Genomic DNA, 17,114 nt, shown 5'->3' with positions numbered 1-17,114 from the left:
GCCACTCATGTATACCAAAGGGTATTCTTGCACTTATGGTTACAGACACACATAGAATGAAGACTTGGCACCAGTCTTGCAGTGTTGCTGCTACTTATATGTATGAGAACTGAGAATGTGCAAATAACAAACATGTATTGTCCAGAATACTTTGTCTCCCATGATCTATTGCTTGGTAATTTGCTTAGCCATAGATTAATGAGCTTTGATTAAGTTTTCTTCTATGGTCTAGAACCCATATATTTGATTATTTGTTTAAATATCTAACCCCAACATTGTGCTGAAGTCATAAGGTATTTTATAGCCTGAATTTAATAATTTTTCATGTAGCTGCTCATATATTACCCCTAAAATTAAGAATTCCTTTTGTTGCCTTTTTTAGCATTTCTACTTACATGATATGGTTAATTTTATTTTGGTTTAGCCCATCAGTTAATTATGCTTTCAGAAAAAAATCTCAATTCATTGGCACATTCCATCTTGTGAAGTGACTTCATATTTACCCATTCAGAACTTGCCTTTCTGAGGTTGACCATAGATGTTGAGATGTTTCTGGCCGTTCTGGTTTCAGCTGAGAGAGAGTTAATGTTCTTCACAGTAGCTCGTATTGGAGCTTTGTTTTGGATTTTTGCTGAAGACAGTGTTGATAATATAGAGATTTTTGTGTTTTATAAAGGTGTTTTTTGTTATTGCTGAGTAGTGCTTACACAGAGCCAAGGTCTTTTCTGCTGTTCAACCCACCAGCCAGTCGGCTGGGGGTGCATAAGGAGTTGGGAAGGAACATAGCTGGAACAGCTGATCTCAGTTGACCAAAGGGATATTTCATACCACAGGACATCATGTTAGTGGCTTGGGGAAGAAGGAGGACAGAGAGGGATGATGATGTTTGTCTTCCCAAGTAACTGTTACATGTGACGGAGCCCTGCTCTCCTGGGGATGCCTGAACATTTGCCTGCCCATGAGCAGTGGGGAATGAACTCCTGGTTTTGCTTTGCTTGTGTGTCTGTGGCTTTTGCTTTACCTGTTAAACTGTCTTTGTCTCAGCCCTCGAGTTTTCTCACTATCACTCTTCCAATTCTCTTCACCATCTCACAGGGAGGAATTAAGCGAGTGAGGGGCTGCATGGGGCTTAGCTGTTTGCTGGGCCTAAATCACCTACTGGGCAATCTTGTGTGTAGCTACAAGTAGCTACACTATCTTCATTATTATTACCTAGACTTTACACCAGATAGTAATAGCCTGTGTATAACCGTCATGGTTTCACCTCAGCCGAGAGCCAAGCACCACACAGCTCTAAGAGGGTGTGGGGCTAGGGGAATTGGGGGGTGAGTGGGAAGGAAGAGAAAAGAAAACCAAAAAAATCGAACCTCGTGGGTTGGGATAAGGACAGTTTACTGGGATAGCAGAGAGATATAATAATAATAGGACTTTATAGCAAAATATACAGAACTGATGCAGTTTCTCACCAAACCACACAAACTTGGGCTGTACAGCTCAGAGCTGTCCTGAAACCAGACTGTCCCCAAAACCGTGCATCCTGGAGCTGTGTGCTTCTCCCCCTACCAGCCCCCTTTATAGCTGAGCATGACATCATTGTTTTGAAATACCCTCTTTGGCCAGTTTGGGTCACCTGTCCTGGCTGTGTCTCCTCCCAGCTTCCTAGGTACACCCCACCCCATCATCCCCTCTCCACCCCCTCCACACACACACCCACCCCAGCATTATGAACCTCCTTTAGTCCTTGACTAAAATCATCAGTGTGTTAGCACTGGTCTCATCTGAACTCATTCCACAGGCTGTTAGAAAGAAAATTAACTTTATCCTAGCCAAAACCAGGGCAATAACAAAACTAGTTTGTTCTAATCTGATACAAAAGGGTGTAAATTATCAATGTATCAAAAAGATGGAAAACTGAGAAAGAAAAGCAGAGACCGTGTAGGGAGAAGACAAGGCTAGAATGACTTAAATTATTTTTCTTTTTTTTTTAACCCCTTTTCTTTCACTTACCTGCTAGATGGAGACTTTAGAAATGGGGACTCTTCCAGTCACCGTCATCGGGAAGAAGGAGGCGTATGAGCATACTTACACACAATTTTACAATGAAGCCTTTTAACAGTTTTAACAACAGTCTAGAAACTGTTTTAAGGTCTTTCAAAACGCAATTTGTTTACCCTTAGGCAGAAGTGAAATGGAGGAACCAGTTTTTCTCAAGTGCATTTGTATCTTGTTAAGCAATACAGCAACATCAAAAAAGAAGAAAAAAAAATCTTTCAGTTGCTGACAAGGGACATACTTAGTTGAGGGGCTGAAAGCAGTTTTTTCAGAGCTGTAAAATTTTCTCTACAAAAAACTTGCTCTTTCCAGAGAGTTCGCCTGTGAAAGTAATGTAACCCTTCCCAAACATGAATCACAGCAAGACTTCCGATAGCTTTTTGTGTATTGCACAAGATTTGGATTTATATTTATTCTTTTGCTAGATTAATTTTAGTAAATGTATTTATTTAACTATATTATGCTTGCAAGAGGGCCCCTGGTACATTAGACTTGTAAATGTTATCAGGTAAAGTAACTACGACTAATTAATATTTTTAAGAGTATTGGCATCAGAATGCAAATAGACAACAGGAAACAGCTGTAAATGTTACTGCTCAGCTTTCTTTCAGTATGTTTCTAACTTGACATTAAAATCGCTATTTTTAGGGAAAGAAGCCAGCAGAGGAATAAAGGATCACCAAAGTAAAGTTTATCCTGGTCTTGAATTTTTGGGACCAAGTGGTTGCCACCAGCTGTATGCATATTGACAAGGAGTAGAAGTTTAATTGAAGGAGGTGAAAGTTTAAATATTTTGACAGCATGGAGTATTTTTAGCATGGTATCTTCAGTTTGTCAGATTTTCCAGGTGTGAACCTCTGACATTAGAACAACTGAGTGATTTCTTGGAATAACTCTGTGGAAGTTACAATAGAGGAATAGACACAGAGCTGCATTTTGGTGATCTGTAACATCAGTTATCTTTAACATCAAAACCAAAAAAAAGAAGGTCATGCTAGCAGAACGTGATGGATTTTTATCAAAAATTCAGAGATTTATTTGAGCAAAGATAAATTTGTTTAGAAGTGAAAAATAGTTCTTAGCCTTACACAAGAATTTGGGAGTCTGGAAAGAGGAAGTCAATTTACCAACTGCGTGTTGCATGAGCTTTTCTTGTTGGGTATATTTGTGTGGTGGGGGGTGTCAGTTTGGGTTATTTTCCTCCTTATCTCTAATCATGAATAAAGATCTACAGGATTTAAAAGTGCTTTGAGGGTCTCTTTGTTCTGTGCTTCTGATGCAATGAGCCTGGCCTTATATGAATAGCAGAACCTCATCATCAGCTATTAGAACAAACAAAAAACACCCCAGAATTAAAGGGCAATGTTGGAAGGTGCTGAGAACTATAACTCCAGTTTTGCACGTGATAGTTTAAGCACGTGATAGTTTAAGTAAGGTACTTTGTGAGTTGAAGGATGAGTCATTCTTGAAACGTGTTCAGGTTTAGTAGTCCACTGAATTTCTACAAGCTTCTTGCCAAGGAGTCATAGCAGGACAGTGCTGGAAAGAAATGTCAAGCATAAGTTGTTTGAAATATTTCAAGTAATTTTTTGTCAGGAACTAAATTAACGGTTTTCTCACACTGTTTAAAAAAAAAGCTTCATATACCATGGTAAAATTTCAATATTTTCATTGGATAAACACCATTTTATTTACTTGTGCCATATTATGTGTTCTTCTGTAATACCGCAAACCAGAGATGTAAGTATAGATTTATTAGTTTGTGTGTTTACTGTTTCCACAGACACTTCCACTGGGGCTGGGAGATGGACAGCTCTTTACCTGGACTGATGGCTTGAAAAGGAAGGACTGGCACGACTATGAAAGCATTCAAAAAGATGCTATGCGTTCAGGTATATATAAGTTCAGACAAATTTTAAGGGGTTCATTTACTCCTTCATATGGATATTTTTTCTTTTAAGACAGTTAAAAAGCATTCCTAACAGCCTTTTTTTGATTGCAGCATGTCACAATGACATAATGTTCTAAATTGAGGAATCAGACCAAGCACAAAATAGCTAATATATTAACTATATATAGCTAATATCTATATAATGATTGTGGAAGGAAAAATACTATTTTTCAGGTTGAAATCAATTGTTATATTGCAATCAAATATAAGCAAAAGTGTTGGCTTCCAAAGGGACCTATGTTACTGCTGAAGCTCAGTTTCCCTTAAATCAGTGGATAATACCTGTGCCCAGTACCTATAACTGTCAAGAACAACCAAGGTCACGTTAGGAGCAAACTTTGATACTTTTGCCACTGTTGAACCCGAATACTTTAGTGTTGCTAAAGCTACTTCACTTGATTCTGACAGTTTAAAATTATTTGGAAATGCCAGCAAATTGTATTTGCAGAGACAATGAAGGGCACTTTGTTACAGTGAGTAATGTAATTTTAATGTTCCTTCACGTGCTGTATGTCATATGTGCAAAGAAAGGTTGTGTTCCTCTTTCTGTCATCAGAGCATGTTCAGATTTGAATCTTTCTTTTGTAATACCGTTTAGAACTATTCAACATGAGATGAATTAAATTAAAAGGAAAGAAGGGAAACAGCAGTTGAACTGCACCTTAATCAGTGTCTGAAAGTCATTATTTTACAAAGGCCAATGTACCATTATAAAATAAATTATGCTGTCTTGATCCCACTGTCAGAAGACAACCAGCACCTCCCCCAAAATACCTCTATAAGTGAATCCAGTTGACAGATTCATAAGACTCGGTAAGTACTTAATTTTGCAGGGGCCTGAACCAGTATTTCAAGCATAGGTTAATTTTATAAACTATTTTTCCCTTTCTCTTTTGAAACTTCTTGATCACTACCCCAAAAAATTATCCTTCCCTCCCATCTGTCCTTAGGAGGAAAAAAGGTGGTGAGGGTGGGTGAAGTTATTCTTAAGCATCTTAGTTAATTGTGTTCCAAGTTGTGAATTGTAAAATCACAAATATCTAAGAGAGAATGTATGAAACGGAAGCAGCATCTATGTAGAAACATGCACATATGTAGGGAATATCACATGTTATCTAGTTAGAATTGATGGTCATTTGGTTTGGCAATGTACTTCTGATTCCTGGGTATGAAATGCAGACCCCATATGCTTTGGAAAATAAAGAGTAATACAACTATTTCATGGATAGCTGCAGCGTTACTGATGTAATGCAAACTGTTGTGTGGAGCCAGCTAAGAAATTAGCAAAACATGGTATGTAGCTCTGTAATTCCTAGTCCTACTCCTAACATTATAACCATAGTAGAGTACCTTAATATGTGAATATGTTTTCCAGTAAGCTTCTATTCTTGGTAACAGCAACACATGAACTTAAAACATTCTGACTTCTTTATGGTTTTATTAGCTTCTTTGTGATAGTGTTTGCTAAGTTTTGAACATTTAAGAAAGCAGTTTAACGATTTCTATCTGTCATTATTATTCGTTAGATTAAATTAACTTTTAATGATTTTCTTCTTTGAAAATCACAACCTTGCAATACAAATGCAGTCAGGGGATCTCGGTGCACTCTTTTGGGACAGTGTATATAACTTCTGTCCCTAATAACAAAACAAAATATAGCTGAAATGAAGTTTTAGTTAAAAATCAATCTGAAGGCATGCAAAGCACTAGTGAAAGGACTTCTCGGGACATTTCAGAAAAAGCCGTCAATGCTTGTTATGCAGAAAGGAGGAAAGGACTGAAGTTTTCTTTAATTCAGTTTAGCTGTTTATCTATAAAACTTGCGGTTTCCAAAGTACCAAGAATGTGGATGTCATAAATCTAATTATGGAGAGATGCTAGTTGCTCCATGGCTAGTTTTTGTGCTCCAAGGGCAAATATTTTGTTCCCCTTTTATTACACCAAATTAAAGCGGATATTCCTGAATTTGAATGGTCTCTTGTCAATGATAATCATTCCACTATTTTAATGCTAAAGAGAACAGCTATTTGCAAGACATGAAGAGAAATGGTACCGTTTCTACTTATTTCAAGTGTTCTAGCTCATATTTTTTGGCTCTAAGTTTGCAAATTATCTTGCATATAAATGCTGAAGTGATCTCATGTTGTTCTTGGTTTTGTGGGGCTTTGTTGGACTGCCAGAGGTTCAAAAGTATTTTTATGTTGCTTCCACCGTTAGTTCACATTCTGTTAGCATGGTAACAGTACTTGGCTGAAGTGAATAATGGAGTGGCAAGGCTTTACATGTATGAGCTCCTGATGTAGTCAAAATACAGAGACAGAAGCTTCAATAACTGCTACTTCTTCTTCAACTTCTCACTTACATGGAATTTGATCCTTCCAAGGTCAGTTCCCTTCAGCTGGAAGTATTCAATGAAGTCCTTTTCAGTTGAAAGCATCCCTTTTTGGGCTTCCCACCTGAGAAAACAAAGGATGGTGCAAATGCAACACACTCCAGCTGCTTCTGATCATCTGTGAGGGTCTCAATCTGCCTGGTGTCCACTTGTCCTGCACATAGCTTTTATTTAACCATCTTTGATAGCTTAGAGTCCCAGTCCATGGGGTACCAGTTTTACTGCAGAAGACACATTAAGTGGTAGTTACACAAGTAAACTAAAGACCTGTGATACCTATTCATGGCTGATATGTTTGTGGATGAGGTGATTACTTTAGGAAACTACATCTCTTGTGTGTTAGGAATAGGAGAAGCAAAGTTCAGTGGACTATTCACAAGTTCCTCTGAGGTATTGCCATGATCTCACCAATCCTGTTACACAAAACAGCAATCAGCCCTAACACCTATGTCCAGCAGTATCATGTGTAACAGAATACCTACTGTACAGTCATCACTGAAAGGAAATTATCATCCAGACTGCTTGGATTTTCCTTTCTGACTTAAAACATTTGTCAACTTGTTTTATAAAAAGAAAGATAGAAAAAAAAGCACAACAAAAAAACCCACAAACCCAACTCTAGAATCAACAACTTGCATTTTTGGAAGGTAGCTGGACACACAGATGGGTGAAAAGTTTCCCACTGATCTTCAGATACAGTTGCCATCTGAGTGATTCTTTCATCTGCAGAAGTGATGATGCAATACTAGCACAAATTGTTACAATTTGATAAATAATTTCATAGTAGTCAAGTCAGTGAAACACAAATTGGGCAATCAATGGTTGTTTTCTTGGAAAGATGAAATGACTTCAGGATCTGCAGGTTACGTGTTATGTATTTTCAGCTGTGAATAAAAGGACTAAAGGGGTCCAATATAGATATGAAAATAATTTATATGATACTGGTAGAAGTATTATTTAGTCAGTCAATGTACATGGAATGCCCAACCTTTCTTAAGGAAATAATGTATGGATCTTTGCTGAAAAAGAACATGACATTCAAAACATTGTGATGTTTAGTGTTGCTGTTTTCCAATTAGGAGATCTCAAATTATATTTCACAATGATGCTTTTTTATTTTTAAAAAATAACTTATTTTTATATTCCCACCTTTGTTTTTCTTTGTCTAGAAAATGTGAAATCAGTCATTCTTCTGTTCCTGTTGCTCACCTTACCTGCACAGAACTTTTGAAACTCAGAGGGCAGCTAGTTGAGACGCAGGGCTGATACTGGTCCAAGCAATTGAGAGATGAGCCTGTTTTACTTGAAGTTTCGCCAGATTTGTGTTGCTGAAGGGGGTTCTTTTTAGAAATAAACAAACAGAAACATGACAACAAAAACCAACAAAAAATCCAAGCACACTGATACACGGTATTGAAGACATTTGTGCTGGAATTTATGCTTTGGTTTATGTTCTTTAAAAGGGCCATCAAAGAGCATCCTCAGTTTAAATGTACATAGAGACTGTTTACTGTCTATTCCCTCTGTGGAAAGAGCACACCTGGAGAAACTGTTCATTTAGGAAACACATTTCTTGTTTTTTTCAGGTACTCTGACTAACACCATTTCCTATAATCAAATTTGTCATCTTTTACGTATTGTCATTGTGGATATTCCACATATGAAATTTCTAATTCTGTCTGGAATCTTCGTAGTTCCCTGACCTCTATGATAGAATGGTTTTGATAGGCTAATAGTATTTTTTTTTGTATGCTATTGTGTTTATTCTTGGTGGGTTTTATTACGAATTAGGAAAAGCACAAGAACTACTTCTCTAATACTATTTAATTTGATGTTCTACTGGCAGCTTATTTCTCTTAGACACATTTTTAATGCAGTTTTAGTATTTTCAGTCTCTCAGAGTGGAAATAAAACTTGCAAAGCAGTTTTAAGAATTTTAGTGAGTTAACTTCGATGCATGAATGCAACAAGCCAATAGAGGGAATGTGCTGGTGGGTTGCAGAATTACAAATTGCTGTACTCTTGGTCAAATAGGGAAGACAGCCAATTATTTAACAGTTATCTAAGCTCTGATTTACTCAAAAGCAGAAAGGAGCATTTAATGACTTATATTAAATATACGACTCATCAGTACAGAATAGACACAGAGAAATGAAAATTACTTCATTCAATCATCCCAATCATTTCCATTTTTCTCTGATTATTATTCTGCCATTACCTCAAAACCAGAGATGAAATAAAGAAAAAGGAATGCAAAAGTTTTATCTTATAAAAGCTAAAAAATTAAAAAAAACCAATAAAACCTTCTAATAGCTGCTTTAGGAAGGGGAAAAAAACCAGAACTTTCTTAGTTTCCACTTTCTGAAATAACCCATCAAGTCAACCAGATATTACAATGGAGGGGGCAGGAACAGAATAAGCTAATTAGTGTAACTGACTGTATTGGAGCTGATATGTCATGCCATCTTTTTGACAAGAAATCAGCATTTTAAACTAAGAGTGGTTTCTATTAATTTAGTTTTCTCTGGGAATACAGCTGATGACATGACTTGGTGAAGAATATGCTTAATTTGCATTAAAAAACACGAGAAGTATAAACAAATGCAAATCCTACATCTGTCATCATTTTTGTTTCAGTAAGTAGTAAACAATGTCTTCTATATATCAGAAGAGCATTCTTGCATGACAGTTGAAAGTTGTGAGTGCACCCAGTGTAAAAGCAGCTTGTGTAGTAATAGCTAGCTACCGTTGTGCATAGTAGTCCAGCTACAAGCAACACTGATGGTATCAGGGCAATGTTAAACCTGCCTGCATCTCTGTATGTAGAGAACATGGAAGGTGACCTCTCTGATATTGACATTTATCAGCTACTGATTTGATAAGTTCCTTCATTTCATCAGAGATTTCCCTACTTCCCTTCTGGGGAGGGTTCTGAAGACATGTCTGACAAAATGTTCGTTTCTGGAGCATGGCAACTGTTGTTGCACTTACAGCCGCTTATTTTCAGACTTTCTTTGCAAAACTAGGATTGGGAGATCTCTGAGTGTTACCCTGAAGGATAAGATTGACAGAAGAGAGCCATGAAGGCATAAGATAGTAATTGAGAAGAATCCATGAGAAGAAACTCCACCCCATCTTCATGTACCAAGTAGTGAGTCTTAGAGAGTCAATGTCATTATTACTTCACTTCTGAAAGTTATCGTATCTATTTCCCTCAAGAAATTCTCAGCTGTATGTGCTCATCAATTATAACACTAATGAAGAATTACAGCCCTTCTCAGATAAGAATGATTCAAATGTGTAATTCTTGAGCTTTTCTAGAAGTAGAGATTGAATGTTCGTGCTTAACTATGGTGGGGTTTTTTTTCAGAAAAGCTATTTTTAACTACAGGTGATAGTTTTCCCATTGTAAAATACTACAAAAGGGGAACTGGAGGAATAAAAATGGAAACTTTCCAGCTGAACAGAACTGATGGAAAACAAAAAATAAGAATTAATTTCTGAAATATTTTATTCGACTCTATTAAACTAAATTAATAGCCTACAAAGTCATGTAGAAAGATTGCATACTGCAAGTTCTGTAGTGATTTTTATTTGTTTTCAATTTCTGTTTCACATTGTTTTGGAAAGGAAATATTTCAAAGTGTTCTTTAAACACTGCCTTTTGTTTTTCTTTATGATGGTTTGGAGATTTTTTTGACTGCTTGCATGTGTATGTTGAAACTATGTTCTATGAGGGACACTGAAAATTCAATGTAATTGAAAACAAATTTCTGAGAGAATGGTAAGGATCTGTGTTTATAGGGCTAAATATAAATTTTAAAAAAACGTTGGTCTGCAAAAGAAAATGGTTAAGGAATTGATAAAAGTACTTCTAAGGTATGTCATACTTTGATGTTTGCCTGTTGAGCCATTCGTTCCTGCCTGCTAATAAGATCTCAGAGGAAAGAACTTCAGAATGAGTGTATCACCCAAGGGTTATCCCAGCAGTCATTGAGACACTTCCACAGTCTTTGTTCCTCCTATCAAGATATCCAAGATAGCATGTGGAAGCCTTATCGGGAGGGAAGGAATCAGTGTTTAAATTCAGTATAGTCTTTACCTTTCTGTTTCTACATGTTATCTTGACCAGGAGAAGGGGATTTTAAAGATCTTGACCTTTACATGCTTCAGTGCAGGCATTTCATAAAGATTAGTTCTATAAACAAACAGACAGTGTGTTCTGTAGTTCTACAAACAAATGTTCATACAGATTAGTTCCGTTAACAAGCTAAACAGAGAGTGGTTGATAAAAAGGTAAATGGTCAGTGTTTGTGATGAAAATGGAAATAGAATGAAATTTTGTGCTTTGGGTGGAACATTAAAAGGAGGCAAAAGAATCAAAAGGGCTTTTGTACAGCACTAAAAGGTAATGAACACCTGAGATTCAACTTCTTTGTGACCTAAGGAAATTGTGCATGCGTGATTTTTTTATTCCCCCCACCCATCACTTCTGTTCAAGATTTTTGAGAATTAAGTGCAGTAGAATAATTCCCCCAAGCTTCTGTGGGTAATCCTTACCATTCTGAACAGTCACCATTCTTAAATTCAGAAGAATTTGTCAAAGAAAAGCCTAGTACCAGAATGCCTCTAGAAGATGTGAGGCTCAGCAGTACAGGTAAATATAATCAAAGTTGTGCAGGAAAAGTAGCACATGCTAAGATACTGATTTAGCTATCCCACATTTCAGATGGGATTACACACTGGAAATTCTGTCAGCATTATATTTTAAACAAATCTCCTAAATATTTTTTTAGACTTCTGCAATTCCTTTACAAAGAATTTGGGAACTTGCAATATAATTGGTAAGGTAGTGGTAGCCAAGATGTTGAGAAACAGTCAAAAACTAATATTTCATAGTATTAATCACGAATATACTTCATGAACTTTACCAGGTATATTTTGTAAAAGGAAAATCTGTTCATCAGTTTATTTTAATGCAAGTCTGACATGATTAAAATACCCTAAAATGTAATAATAATCATTGTCAAGCAGACAGGATGTAAAGGATGTATAGAATCATAGAATCATAGGGGTTGGAAGGGACCTTGAGAGATCATCGGGTCCAACCTCCCTGCCAAAGCAGCAACCTAGCTCATATTGCACAGATAGGCATCCAGACAGTTCTCGAATATCTCCAGAGATGGAGACTCCACCACCTCCCTGGGCAGCCTATTCCAGTGCTCTGTCACCCTCACTGTGTAAAAGTTCTTTCCCATGTTGGTGCGGAACTTCCTGTGCTCCAACTTGCAGCCATTGCCCCTTGTCCTGTCCCCACAGACCACTGAAAAGGGGATGGCCAATTCACCCTAATATGATATGAAAGAGATGCTTACAGTGTACTGTAATTACATGAAGTGTTTCATATATTAAAACATATTAGCTCTGTAAATACAAAGCACTCCAGGTTATGATCTGATTCTACTGCTCTTCCTCAATCTTAGATATCCTATTGAAAAGAGTAAGATCAGTTTGGAGCCAGGTGCCAAGCACAAATAAGTGTATTATACTCTCAAATATAGATTTGGAAAGACAGATTTTTCATTGATGCCTTCCTCAGAAGCTTCAACTCTGATACCTAGAAAATACTTGTTCTGCCTTTTTTCTTTTCTTTTTCTTTTCTTCTCCCCCACAAGTGCTTAAGTTTTTCCCTGGACAGCTACAAATTTGCTTCCTCATATTGTGAGATGGCATCTCATGGTATTATTTAAGTGGTGATTTGGGGTTATTACACAGCCCCAGTGGGTGCCAAGATACAACCTAGTATTACACTGCTGCAGAAGAAGCTGGGAAGCATAAGGCTGTGGCTCTACAGCACTTGTCAGTGTTGGAAAACTGCACACATGATGAACTAATTCTCGCCACTTAAACCTGTATGTAAAAAGTTTACATCTGGCTGTAAGTCAGAGTCAAGCCTCCTTTTAAAGCATGACCCTGTGGTCTCAGTACTCACAGCAAAGATGTGAGGCACTTCATGTGGCAGAAGTTAACTGGATTCTTCCCTTGTTTTTCTCTGCCCCACTACCTCACTCGCTTTTGAAACCTCAGCAGTAGTATCACTTACATGTAACTGACTGCTAGGGAGGCCAAGGAAGGGGCAACAGAGTTGATAATATGTTCCTTTGACTCATATTAATTAGAATAGTAAAAATGATCATCAGTGTGCCCTTCTATACTGGCCATTGGCACAGTGATTTTTACCATGACAGACAAAAAGAAATTTGTTTCCAATAACTCAGCGAGAAATGGCTGGGATTGCACTGTAAACCGTACGTATTCTAGCTTGATATGAGTGCCCAGATTTCAAGAAGTGCTTTGGCACAGAATTTATTAAAGTGGCTAATCTTTCTCTGTATTTTCACCTGTGGGGTGAAGCTTCTCTCAAATGTATTTGAATGTTGAATTTTGAAAAGAAACAAGCCAGAGCAAAACCGAAATTTAAAGAAAACATCAAGAAGTGGATGCCATCTCCCAGTTAAGCTGTCAGAGTCCCAAGCATATTATTGCCCTTTCTGTACAGTGGTGAAAGTCTGTCATTTGGTTCACATCGGTATTAGTCATGAAGTGCTCATGGTGATGAATGTATTTAATGTGGAATACTTGGGGATTTCATAGAGTGGCTGCCTGGAAGTGAAAAAGGGAAACTTCTTTTTAGAAGTTTTGGGTGTATTTCTGGACAGAGGGTGTGTGAGAGATGTGATCTCTGCTCAAATCTGGCTTTTAATTTGTCATGTGTTGTCAAGGAAGGTGTTTTGGTTTGGGGTACTGTTAGCACCCTGTGGTCTTTCTCCTTTTGCGTAAACTTTCTCAGGACTATTTAAGTGAAATTTTATAGGAGTTCATCTGTAGATACTATTTCAGGGCAACTACTGCTTGACTCAATGACACAAAGAAACATTGGGGTTGTTTGTATTTCAGTTGCTACTTGTCACATCTGTTGCTATGAAAATCCCAATCCAAAAAGGAAGGGGGAAATGAATGCTGACTAAAGTGGCAAAAAAAGCTGGAACAAGTGCTTGACTGCAACTCTAGCATATCAAACCTGTACTTTTGAATTCAAAAGCAAAGACAAAGGAGAACTTTTCCTTACTACTTTTATGTTGTCTTTCCAGTTTAAAGCATGGAATAAGCTACTTTCAACCAGATTTAAGGAAGACAACACTTTAACTCAAATACAGGTCAAAAGACCCATAAGAACTTCGATTTAAAAATATGCCAAATGATTGACCAAGACTTTTTTTTTTTATCTAATCTATATAATATTTGAGGGAATTTGTTGTCAGCATAGTATGCCAGTGCGATATATCAGTAACCTTGTGTGACTTCATCGTCTGGAATAACTATGCTAATAACACAAGCTTGCCATTCCAAAGAAGTGAGGAAGATCTTTTAACTCTAAAATTCACCAGTTGCTTTCTGGCGATATATAATGTATTGCTTTATGATGTTATGTATGTGGTTCTATTTGACTTGATGTTGTAAACTTAGTTTTTTCATATATGGAAAATACAGCTTAGCTGAAGACATAGTTAAATTCACTAGATCAATTTTGGAGTATTTTTTAGCCAAATATGTTTGGATTTAACAGTTGTTCTCCCTCAGAAAAAACCCCAATAAATTGTGCTTACTTTCCTGTCAAAATTTTTTTTCTTTTGAGGGTATAAATTAAATTTGTAAGTACAGAAGTCTAGTGTAGTTATCTCAATGCAGTTTATGACTTAAATATGTGTAAGGTGACTTTCCTTTCTTCTCCTTCCTATTTTCATTAAACAAGCTGTCAGAGGAGAATTATTAGACTGGTGAAACAATTTGTCTGTCATCCAATCAATATATAATGAAAAGGCAGAGATATATGATTGTTTTGATATAATTTGCCTTATAGACACTAACTCATCACATGATGCTCTGTAATCACACTTCTTAAGGAACACAAGTATATTTTGGCTGTGATTACATGAAACAAAGCTGTCCACCCTCCATGCTAGAAATGGAGTGGTACCTGGGAGAATCTGTTCTCCTAACAAAAAGAGAGTGACATTTTATTTCTGCTGACCTCCATGGAAGTTCTGCTGGCTAGAAGCTGGAAATGAACACTTTTTTTAAACAATCTTAACTGAAAGGGCTGCTGGTGATGTTGAAATGCAAATAGTAAGATTTATCGGGAAATTTAATGGAAAAACAAACTATCTTTAATGCTCGGATTTTAAAAAAAAGTTGCTTTTTAAAAAAATTGCTTTATCAGTATTCTTGAATTGAGAGAGTCTTGCTTTTTGCATTAGTCAATTATTTTTTTCTGAAAAAGAGCTCTATATTTTTCTGTTTTTAAATGATAGCTGAAGTAATTTCAGGTTGCCCTATTTTCAGGTTACTTCTACTTTAAGTGATGATTAATTGGATAGCATGTATGTTTTGGAAACTGGTCACTATCTGTAAGGCTACTGATGCTTTGAGTTGCTCCTTGCATGCTTGTTCCATGGCAGCTTGTAAAAGGTGGGACTGATCCTGAAGAACAGTGAGTACTGGTGTATAAACTGGGGAAGAAATGTTCTCCAGAGGACAACATAGCAGTCACTAACCCATTTCCCTTGTCTTTCCAGTCCTGTTTCCCTCTCTTCAGGGATTATTTAGTTGAGAGACTAATCTAATTTTAATATTGTAACGCAAAAGTTAAAAGAAGCCTCTAAAAACCAACACATTACTTTGTTTGTTTTTTCAATACATTGTGTTCCCAGCTTTTTCTAAGGCTGTTATACTGGGAAGAAATCCAAACTTTGCATGCTTCAGAAAGAAGGGTGAAAGCTGAGGGCTGTTAAAGTTCTAAAGGGATGACATTTTAATTAGCTGCTGTTAATCAGTAAGTTAAGCAAGTTATTAACACACTGCCACTTCAGTATGGCATTTAAATGACTTTTTTTTTCTCCCAGTTTATGCAACAATCAACTTTTGTAAAAGTTTGTAATGGACTGTGATACCACATTTTTACATGCTTTGGGGTTTTTTCTGAGGAATCTGAAGTTTTCCATGGAAGTTCTGAGACCCTGACAATTTCTTGGCAATGTCCTATACTCAAGTAACATTTTTTTTTAATTTCCTATTTGTTTTATTTAATGGTTAATAATTACACATCTCAATAATAATAATAAATGTACTGATAAAGGGATAGATTCTTGGCAATGATTTTAGCTCACTGGTATAGTTCTGTTCAGACCTATCATTTCAGGGAAACTTAATCTCACAGTCATAAGAACTAAATTCAGGAGCTAAATCCTTATTTTGAGAAAGTCCTTTAATCATAATACTTGAAGGTAGCTGTCTCTCTGAACACGTGGATGAAGAACATTTTTATGTTTCCAAATATTTCTTGGTCAATTGATACAAACAAAAGAGAAAAAAGGAGAGAGATTGATTAGAAGGTTTCCCATTGTTTAGTGTAAAATTTGAATGTGCCACATAGGGATTTATATATTTTTTAATTCATTTATTCTTAGGAAACACTCTTAAAAGCATATTGAGAGATAGATTCTTTCAATGAGCTTAACTGTATTTCATGGACATTCACGGACCATCTGGATGATGAATCTACTGTAGAGTGAGCTCATTAGTAGTGATTTCTGTCAGCTACAAGTCTGATTTTAGCAAAAGCATCATGGATTTTGGAAAAATGTATTCTGAAAATACAACTAAAAAAAAATTAAGACTCAGTGATTGGAATGACTATAAAAAATCAAAAACATTTTTAAACACCAAATGTAGCCTTATACAGAAAGTCTCCCTCTATGTGGAGCTTTATTTCTTAATCCAGTCCAAATTCTCTGTCATAATTAGAGTCTCATTCTCTGGAGATATTCAAGACCTGTTTGGATGCCTACCTGTGCGATATATCCTAAGGAACTTGCTTTGGCAGGGTGCTTGGACCTAATGATCTCTCAAGGTCCCTTCCAACCCCTACAATTCTGTGATTCTGTGATAATTTCTCTCATTTGCACAGTACACAGTGAGAATTTTAATTGTTTTAAAAATGCAGGTTTACCACTCAAGAAAGTACAGCAAAGATTAAATTAAACGTGCAGAAACACTTTCTTTAAGTCAAAGCATAGCAAATGAATGCAGAGATGAATTATTAGCTACAAAATATACAAGCTTACGTGGGCTTTCTTTCTGCTGGAAAATATAAGGAGCGATGATTTCTTTTTGCTTTTCTAGTTCTAAATGTACCTGACAAATTAAAAAGTAGAATTTCTGCTAATGCCTCTAAAAGAAAGCCTACAATTGAAGTTAATGTCTGCTTGATGTCCTGTTCTTCTGTTACCTGTGGTTGTGGAGTGCCAGGGAAGTGTGGATGCTTGCTCTTTAGCATGGGTGCTAAAGATCCCCTTCCTTCTCCTAAAAGGCTGGATTTATTGAGAGCCTCTTGATCATACAGAACTGAGAATTAGTATGTGCTGCATAAATATGGCATGAATCTGCATAATGGAGTTTAACATTTTTAATTTTTTTTCAGTGATAAAGACATTTTTATAGAGTCATTTCATATACCTCTTGAAAGATGTAAGGCTTTTTGGGTTGATACTTGAAACGTTTTTTCTGTCTATGATAAAATAAGAAGGTATTGTTTTGGTTTGCCAACAGGATTTTCAAATCGGATGCCTGTCCTTTGCCTGTTAGTTAAGTTTTGTCATT

At 36.5% G+C, this 17,114-nt stretch overlaps 1 protein-coding gene across 1 annotated transcript in view; it reads left to right on the top strand.

Annotated features, from left to right (window-relative positions):
• The window catches only part of GALNTL6 (polypeptide N-acetylgalactosaminyltransferase like 6), a gene marked incomplete at both ends in the record, with an annotated part of 462,129 nt that overhangs the window by 157,021 nt on the left and 287,994 nt on the right, over positions 1-17,114 (top strand). Inside the window, one exon of the mRNA XM_084264175.1 lies at positions 3,836-3,944. Coding sequence (XP_084120301.1) covers positions 3,836-3,944 — 109 coding nt within the window. The remainder of the gene's footprint in view (positions 1-3,835; positions 3,945-17,114) is intronic.

Source organism: Gallinula chloropus, assembly GCF_964237585.1.
Source record: "Gallinula chloropus genome assembly, chromosome: 4".
In the NCBI taxonomy this organism is placed as follows: Eukaryota; Metazoa; Chordata; class Aves; order Gruiformes; family Rallidae; genus Gallinula; species Gallinula chloropus.
Note: the sequence above shows the minus strand (reverse complement) of the source record. Positions and strands in the feature narration are given on the sequence as shown.